The 10,013-nt window shown below is 36.1% G+C and overlaps 1 protein-coding gene across 2 annotated transcripts in view; it reads right to left on the bottom strand.

The window, feature by feature from the left end:
• NHLRC2 (NHL repeat containing 2) overlaps positions 1-9,806 on the bottom strand; it is a 34,679-nt gene extending 24,873 nt beyond the window's left edge. Inside the window, exons 1-3 of one of the 2 annotated variants that reach the window (XM_032988681.2) lie at positions 9,581-9,806; positions 7,331-7,483; positions 1,965-2,420 (exon numbers count right to left, since the gene is read on the bottom strand). In XM_032988681.2, coding sequence (XP_032844572.2) covers positions 1,965-2,420; positions 7,331-7,483; positions 9,581-9,743 — 772 coding nt within the window. In that variant the 5' untranslated portion in view covers positions 9,744-9,806. Of the gene's footprint in view, positions 1-1,964; positions 2,421-4,605; positions 4,630-7,330; positions 7,484-9,580 lie in introns of those variants that run through there. The other variant, XM_032988683.2, reaches the window with a different exon arrangement.
• Positions 9,807-10,013: the final 207 nt, after the last annotated feature.

Below are 10,013 nucleotides of genomic sequence, written 5' to 3' on the forward strand. Positions count from 1 at the left end.
TAATTTCAGTGGTTTAGATTTTGGTGTAACCACAAATGAAACTAATATTTCATTAGCAGCATTTTCTCATTAATAATCATTAGGAAAAAGATGGCATGGAACTAGCTACACAGAACAGTGAGAATGATGGAATGACAGTCTTTTACACAGAACAATCAAGAAATAGAAAGGAACATGACCTGAATATAACAGCATGAAGGTAAGGATTGAATTTCAGAGGCAGTAACATTTAAAGTGCATTAGCAGTATGTGTCAGCAGAAGACATTTAGATATGAGTTATGTGTGCATCATCATTTATGATGCAAATATAGTAATTTCAACTTTTGTGCATGCCCACATTTAATACTGTATTATCAACTTCATTACATTATTTGCTGCCCACTGAATCATTTAACTGAGTCACTTAAATACACAAACTTTTACAACGTACTGTCAGAAGACAATTTAGACCCTCACAGACATGGAGGACTGAGGTGCTGGTGTGTCAGATTCCAGTAGTTCCCCTTGTAAGCGTCAGGGTGCCCATCCCCAGGGCAGGCAATAGCACAGAGTGCCGCAGGAAGGACAGGTACCAGTTCAGAGGTTGGGACACTTCCCTCTGAATTGCTGTTTAATGACTATCTCAGAACACTAAAGGGTAGCTTGTCTGCAGAGACTTCATCTCACATATCAAACAGAAACCAAATACTCATAATTATGACTTTTGTCATAAGAAATACTGTTTGTACTTTCCTTAGAAGAAAGGTATTAAAATTAATGCCTTTGACAGCTTAACTTGGATAATTAAGCTGTCTATCCAACGTACTGTTACTTCAAAGAGCAAGAGATTTTCTTCCTTTCCTTAAACAAGAGTGCCACTGATATTTTTATGAGGTTTGTAGGACTAAGTATTATAGTACACATCATCATACAGGTCCTGATTTTGACACATAAATGAACCATTGTTTTAAATGATTCAGGGATTCAATCACTTCCCAAGTCTGTCTGGTATGGCTGCTCATAGATGGACTGTCCTAACAGCTATGTACTTGGTGCATGAAGATATATCTTTGACCACTGTAACGGATTAAAAAAAAAAAAAATAACAAGTCTGAATGTTTAATTTATGAAAGAGTAAAGCATAGAAAGAACATGCAAATTTTCTTGATTTGCACTGTAAAGCAGACAATAATTTTACAAAAAGTTAGAGAGATTAGCTTTTAAAGCTGAAATGTTACTAACAAACATTGTAACAAATGTAACTAAATTTAAATACTTTCACTATGTTCATAACTTGTTTATGTTACACCTCAATTTTGGTGAAAACACAGGCCTTTTCATATATACTAAGGCAAATTTATTTTCACGTGCCAATGTACTAGTGCAATGCCACTGTTCATAATAATTCTCCCCTCCTCTAGAAACCAGAAGGAGATGCCATATAGGAACGCCCTTCATTAAAAAAAAAAAAAACAAAAAAACAAACCCAAAACAAAAAACCACCAACAACAAGCAAACAAAAAACACACCCCAAAAACCTCCCCATACACGTCCACCACCATAATTCAACATTCATTTCTTCTATTGGAAAGGGAGGCATTACTGTCCGTTTTCTTTTCCCCACCTTACTGCTGGATGTGGATGTATGTCACTTAAATCTAAACCCATTTCCAAGTCTCTCAGAAGAATACAGAATGTATTTTTTATAATTCATATTGGACATCACATGTAAATACAAACTTCAGTCAATGGAACAAAGAAAAAAAAAATTAGACATCTCAACCAACTGCATTAACAGAATCTTCCACTGACAGTACTGTAGTATATCCCCTGATATCCAGTAAAAGTGATTTTAGTAGAAAAATAAATTCTGGCAATGCTTATAAACTGCTAGGTCCTCAAAGAAAAGAATCAGCCTAGTACGCCCAGTGAACATACTCTACTCATAAAACAAAATTACTATAATAAACTTATATACCCTTACCTCCAATAGTGTGTAGAATTTGTCCATTTTTTCGAGTAACCAAAATCCTATGATGTCCAGTGTCTGCTATTACCAGCCTTTCTCCTGAATTATCTACGGTGACTTTACCAGGAAACAGCAGGGGAGAAGGTGGGAGGGAATCTCTGTATAGCTTTATTCCAATGTTGTTATCTTTGATTTGTCCTCTCTCCTTGTAGAATTTCAGTGTTATAGAAGTAAATAAAAATAACTTCTCTCTGTGTCCCTCTCCAACAAGTGAAAACAACATATTTCTACGAGGCCCGAGAATGACCAGAGTTGGCCAACAGGACACTTCTAGTTCATGCCACAGGGTTGCATCTGCATCATTTACTACAGGGTGGACAATATTATACCTTAGAACAGCACTTTTAATGTTATCCAGGACTTTTTCATTTGGGAATTTCGCTGAATGGACACCAACAATAATAAGACCATCTGAAAGGAAAAATAAAATTGTGCATTGAAGCATATTTTGCATTTGAATTTTAAAAAAGTACTTCTTGAAGGTTCTTAAATCAGACTACTTTGTGCTCATACAAATACTCACTGCAATTGAAAATGTTGTATTGTGCTACTATAGACAAAACAGGTTTGGTTGAACAGCTATTAGATTTATATAAATATGATACAATTTAGTTATAAAGGCAGATGTGCAATGCGCATCTCTAAGTAAACAAGCTCTATTATTTGGTGTTTACTCTAATATTCTTATGCTTTATCCTAAACAAAAACCAGTGGAAATAGCCCTCGTGAAAGGACACTCATCTGGAAAAGAAAACTTTTTCAATAAATGTTTTCTCAGCAAATTATGACCTCAGAGTATGAACTGTTTCATTTACTTGTAGTAGCACATACTTAATCTTTAGAAGGCATTTTTTTTCTCATTCAAATATAACCATTTGTTACAACAGGAAAAGACTTCATCAGTTTATCACAAAACTAATCAGAACATAACCTAAGTATTTTCAATCACCTTGCTAACAAATTCACTTATCTTCTAGGTTCTCATAGTTGTTAGAATAAATATCCCTCCTTCCCTGTTTTTTTCTCTTCACTCTTTCAGTTGCAATTGCAATTATCAAAATCCAGAATTAGCTCTCTGAGAAGGAAAGCCGCATACAATATAACTTTTCGCAGTTCGCATAATGCACCTTTCTCCTTATCAAATAATTTTATTTAGCATTCTAGTATTTTGACTTTTAATTGACAAGAAGTGTATTTTTCTGCAATAACTCACCTATCTCACACATTTTATTTCCTTTAGCATCAATTGTTATGGGTCACACAACAATTCATTCTCAACTGGAAATTCACATATCAGATCATTACTGTTATTTGGCATTTACTACCTAATCCATTAAAATGCTTCACTGTTTGTAAAACTTCAAGCAAATACACAAAAAAAAAAAAAAACAAAAATGCTTTTGTAAAACAGAGTTCCAAAAATCCTGCAGTTGCAGTCACTGGAGTTTACCATTGTAAGAACAGTTAAATGAGACCTCTGATCAGAGAGGGCCTGAACCAGGGCCCAAAAAACTAACTGGAAACAACTGCATCCAAGGACAAGGTCTGGAATGGAAGGTAGTATTTACTTTTATGCTTTTCTCCTACCTTCTGCAATCTGGCTAGCTGGATATCTTTGTTCTACCCTCACCTCTGGTTTTGTGGTAGAAAACCAGATCGGTGGTATTTCAGGTCTTAAATAGTTGTATTATTTGAGCTCAGATGAGTTTGTTTCCTTCTAAAAAAACCTAATTTAATCACAAGTTGGCTTTTTATTTGGTTACAGATAAACTGAAAACTTTTTTCACTTGTAGCCCTTTTCCTCAACCATTAAACAGGTTTAATGGAGAAGAACGTCATCTTCAATGTGACAACAGGAAATGGTAAAGTGCTGCACAATAAAAGACAGTGATTTTTTAATTCTGTACCTGTGAAATTGTTATATTCAACTATAACTGATACAGTCTTTATCAATCCTACAGGCACAGCACGTTGCATTATCAGACAGCTGAAGTTGTAGCATCATTGACTGCTGAACTCCAAACAGCAGGTCAAATATTTTAACTGCAATAGGATCAGCAGCAGTGCTTATATTTGTCCTTCAAAATGTCATTAAAGCTAGAAAGACAATTCTATACTTAACATCTGAACAGCACAAATAAGCTGTAACATCCTATGACGAAGAAAACTCTTGTGGAAACTGATGGATGCTATGCTGAGATGTAAGAATATGCACACTATTTAAAACACTTTATTTGAAGGATTATAACAGAGCACAACAGTGGCCTTATGCCAAGCTATTTCTGAATATTAAAAAAGTACTCCCTCTTATAGAAGTAATTTCTGGACTGCTGATAACATGAACTGAATATGCACTGGGGTTTAAAATAACTTTCTGAATGCCACTTGAAACACAGAAATAGCACCACTGAAGATAGCAGCAAGAACATATCAGATAAAGATGCTAGGCGACATTTAATCCTATGGAAAGCAGTCTTCATTTTGAAACAGATCTCCTGAAATTCCAGACAATAGAACTATGTGCATATGTACAATGATATTTGTAATGGTTTAGGATCACCCTAAAACTACAGCTTCTTCTGTTCAGACTTGTTACCTCTGATCATTACACTGCTGAAGTTTCAACATACTCCACATAAGAGGGCATTTGAATCACATTAAAAAAAAAAAGTAATCAGAGTATCAAAAATGTATGTATACAGTGTACAATAAAAAAAGACATTATATCAATATTGAGGTTTTTTCTTAGCTATGTAGAAAATATAGGCAATATTCCTTCAAATATTCAAATGAGATTACAGATCCAAATGCATTATGAGATAGATGCTTTGTCAGAGTAAGAGGCTTGTTTTCATTCTAATACTGTCTACTAGGTCAGCATCCTCTGTCACTTCTACAGCATGGTAAATATATACATGAAATGTGTAAATAAATGCTATGTTTACAAATCTAAAGTTTAGTAAAGGTGCTCTTTCTCTATATATTTAATCTGACTTGCTGCTGCCAAAAGAAATCATGTTGCTCATCTTTTGCACCAAATCTGGTTTTCTGCAATCACAGGTGACAGATTGCCAAACTAACCCAACCAAATGCGAAGGGACTTCCATCAACTGAAGAGCAGAGCACGTTAAAGTAGAATGAAACTCCAGAATAAGACTGACTACCAAGATACCTGCATTAATATATCTAGACATTCTTAAAGCATTTTTGACGTGTCCGACATAATTTCTGCTTTAGTTTAAATTCTTCCAACTTTTATGTTTCTCAAGTTTCTCAAGACAACAACTCTCCCCGCCTCTTTTTCCTAGTGATTAGTAAATTGTGTTTGCCTTTGGTGAAGAAGATGGTCTTATATCAATGTACATCTAATGAATTATTTTTCTATGGCTTAAAAACCCACAACCAAAACTGACTTCATATATTTATACATATTACTGTAATGCTAAAATTTACACATTTAGCACAGCAAAGAAAGATTAAGCAATCTTGAAAAGGCTGATAATCAAAACATGAAAACAGCAGCAAACAACCAAAAGGGAGATCTATAGTGAAAAAAAAACCAATGTATTTTTCTTTTTGTTTGAACCATCAAGCATCTTAATCTCTTCCTGAATCCAACTGCTATCTTCTGTTTCCTAATGGATTAAATTTAAGATTAATGTTCCACACACCTGCTCTTCTTTCCTTTTACCTCCACTTTTATCCCAAGTATCTTTTATCTCACTCCAGTCCCTGTAGGAACAGGATAGCTCAAATCCAAAAAGAACTTATTAGAATAGCTCAAATGCAAAAATAATTTATCACCTATCAGCAAAGTACTTTCCTCAAGTAATAACTCCTGTGACAGGAAGTTTAATACAAATCAAACAAAAAAAACGTGTCTCCAAGTGGACCTTCAGTTCAGTTCAGAGTGCTGCAGCCTCTTCTACACCAGTATAGAGACGTTCAAATACTTTAAAGAGAAACCTTGTGGGAAGAGGTTGTTAAAATTATTATTTTGTTATCAAATTACTGAACAGCTTGGTCTTAAAAAACAGATTAAGGATATGACAGCTATATTAATACAAGAACACTATATTACAAAATGTTTATCATTGAGACATATTATTCATTATATGATCAACACAATCTTTTGAAATCTCAATTTATACCTTCCCCCCAGCATGCATGCCTGATATCCACAGCAGTCTATTTACCATTTGCTAGCCACACCTTACACTTAAAACTGCCTCCCTCCCAAAAAAAACGCCACGACAGTTTTTTTTAATTAAAGTTCCTCACATCTGAAACATTATACCAGATCTCAAATTTCTCCAAAGTAAATAGCTAAGATTTACAAGACAGAAAAATTAGTTTGAGTCTTCTGTAAAGCACTATGTAAACCTACAATATAAAAGTGAATTACTTAAAGAACGTGAAATTTCAAAGACACTGTAATTTCTTTTTCTTGTGAAAGAAGGTAACACATGAAAATAAATGCTGCCAAAATTAAAACCAGTCAGAAATGCCATTGGAGAATCAGAGACTTCAACATTATAAGATAACATTATTTACCACATATATATAATCTATTATATTTAAAGGGCTGAAAGTAACACTGTTTTTCATCTCACTGTTCAGTCTATTAAAATATCTAAGATAAGTGAGTAGCTGATACATTCTGTGTAAGACCACAGCTTATCTCTGACAAGTCATCATGATGACAAGAGACTGCATTCTAAATAGCAATTACCCTGCATTTTTATTCACTCAGAGAGAGAGAGAGATTTCCTCTCAGATGTGTCTTTAAAGACCTTAATTCTCTCTCCAGAATACAGGACTACTAATGGTATATAACATGCTGCCAATACCACAAAAATTCTAAACAAAGCTTACATATTTTGTTATTTCAGTTAGAATGGAAAAAAACAAGTAATCTTAAGTATACCCATTCTACCACCTTTACTATACTCTTCTCATAGTTGGTTCCTAAGTCAAGTGTAGAGGATGACATACTTGTATCAACTTTGAGCCAGTATGTTACATCCTTGTGTAGCTTTTTGCAAATAGCCTTATTTATGAGGATATCAGATTTGGGCTTTAAGTACATATCCTGTTTCTTTAATTATACAGACACAACAGATACCTTACTTAACCCCATTTAAAAATGTGATGGGACCATACACAGTCACCTTTTTTAGGCTACTTAAAAGATTAGAAGACATTTTTAGGCACCCCTGAAATTTTGCCAGCTGTTTAGTAACCAGCAACAAAGTGACTCAGCTACTCCATCTGCAACACTGCCAGGAAATTCTATTCCAAGCAAGCCAAAGCACTTTTACCTTTATCAGAGTACTGGTGCTCTAATGCGTGGAGATCAGGCAGCAGGTGCAAGCAATTGATGCAGCAGTAAGTAAAGAAATCCAACACCACAACTTTTCCACAAAGGTCTTTGTGAAGAGAAATAGGACCTTCAGTGTTTAACCATTGTAGATCTGGAATTCAGAGACTGGTTAGAGGAAGGGTAGGGAAAGGAGACAATTACACCTAATTTGCACACTACCTCACAATGTTCCTGGTACATTTAACTGAAAAAAAAGTTCAACATCCCTTTCTACACAGGTAGAAAAGCAAACCAGAAGTCTTGTATTTATCCAACTCATCCTTATGTTCCATAATTCTTCATAATTAGTAAATGAAAATAAATATTAACAAGATTTACTGTAAAATTGAAAGTGCCGTTTATATATATAAATAGGCACCTTTTAACTGAAAGAACCTGTAAGCTTCAGAACAATTTTCATACATTTTAAAACATGATCTACATTATTCAACTCCTAACAATGTCATACGGGTAACAATTAATTATTTAAAACTCACTTAAATGCTAGTAAACTAAAAAACTGCTAAACTCTTAATGATTTTTCAAACAGTCTTGTAAAGAACTAATTTCTGAGATTAATTAAATATTTTGTGTTTATCATTTTGATCTTGACTTTCAGCTTTGTAATGACAGGTATAAATTAATCCTGTTACATGGGAAGAAATACAACCTTTTCAGATATACCTGATAGTACTCCTGGTCATTTATTTTAACCACTTGATATGAGACATGAAATCATTATTTTTTCACTGGTAACAGATATTCCTCTGATCCCATTAGACACTGGTATCAAGATAAGAAATATATATCCTAGAATAGGGTCTGCCGTCACTATCACTTAACATTTCTGAAAATAATGGGTGGGAAAAGATTGATGTGATACAATGCAAAGCTGAACTAAATTTTTGGAGGCCTATTTTTAAAAAACGTATGCTGACTAATCTAAAAATCCTCAAAACTTCCACTCTGACAGCTTCAGCAAACTAAGTTCTTACTGTCTCAGAAGTTATTGCTGCTGAAGTCAGCAAGGTGCTTGTTTTCTGTTGCACTAAGAGGACGATTGACCTCTAACTATATTAATAAACATAAATGGATGCATACACATTTAGATTTGGTGAGAATAATTTATTAAGTATACACATTGTTCCCACAGTATGAGAGCTATACTGTTTACTTTTTAATATAAAAGAGTAGGTTATTTATTTTGCAGCATTGCTCCCCTTTCCACTATAATTAAAATACCTTTCATTAAAAAAATACTGGAAATTAAAAATGTTGGTTACCTATTTGAGCTCTTTTTAGAAAAGAAAATAAGCTTTAACAGAACACAGAAAGTGAAACAATACTGATGACAAAAGTGAAAATTCAGGGCCTCAAATCTAGACAGAAAGAGCATTCACTTTGCTTCATTGGTTCAAAGCCAGAATTCATTCCCATGATACACATGTGATTTTAACCCTGAAGTTCACCTCCTGAGGTCTCTGACACGCAGTCAGATGTGAGCTCTCTCAGTTGCTGAGAGCCTCACTAAGGTTAAGAGGACCCTGAGCAGGACTTACAAGATCTCGCAAGACATAACCTTTGATTTCACACTTAGCACAGGAAGAGATAGAGAAATGTGTGATATGCGTGAAAGGGAAATGGGCACAGCAGTGAAGGAGGATGACATCTCCAGCACAGTCTGTATTATTAGGGACACAAAATTATCCCCGTATTATCGGGGCAAGCCCAGGTAAACTATGGGAGAACAAGCTGGGAAACATCCGAAGCAACTGCAATGAGACCAAGGGACCTCAGGAGAAAGCTGTGTGAGTTGGTAAGGTCCTCACTATGACCAGAGGAGAGAGATTATCAATATACTGTATAGAAGGAAAAGGCTTTATTTAAGAAAACAAACCAAACCAAACCAAAACTGAATTAAGCTAGTAGAGCTATAGAAGAAAGGCGTTAAAGAACAGGGTTTTGCAACCAGGCGCAGGGGGAAGTATTTGTAAAGGGGCTCTTTTTTCTTTTTTTTTTTCAGGAGTGACACCTCCTGTAACTAAAAGAGCCTTTTAAAAAGGAGGCTAACGGGCCCGCAATCACACGGCCCTCACAGGCAGCGGGACTTGAAGGAAAACGCCACAGGCCGCGCCTCGGGGCTCAGCCCCCTCCCCGGGGCAGCCGCGCTCCGCCGCGGGGCCGGGCCCGCCCGGGCCCCGCCACCCACCTGCGCCGAGCTCGGGCACCGTCAGGTCCCGCTCTCGGCCGTCCATCTTCTTCAGGTACTGGTAGACCAAGTTCTCCTTCTCCTGGGGAGTATCGGCGTCGAGCAGGGCGTACTCCAGCTGGGTCTGGGCGGGCAGCAGCCCCGCCAGCCCCCCCGCCGCCATAACGCCTCCAGGACGGGCCGCTGTTTACCTGCCGGCCGCTTCCGTGCCGCACATTCAGCACCTCCCGCGGGAGCGGAAAGCTATAATTAAAATAATAAAACAAAACAAAACAAAACAAAACAACAAAAAAAAAAGAAGAAAAAAACCCCACCCACAAACAAACACACCCACACAAAACAAAACCAAGCAATAACGCTTCTGTCTTAAAGGGGGAACTTCTCATTCATTCCGTGTTTTTACATAGCTCTGATATTCACAGAAGCATATTCG

This window comes from Tyto alba, unplaced genomic scaffold (genome assembly GCF_018691265.1).
Source record: "Tyto alba isolate M040663 unplaced genomic scaffold, T.alba_DEE_v4.0 Super-Scaffold_1, whole genome shotgun sequence".
Classification (NCBI taxonomy): Eukaryota; Metazoa; Chordata; class Aves; order Strigiformes; family Tytonidae; genus Tyto; species Tyto alba.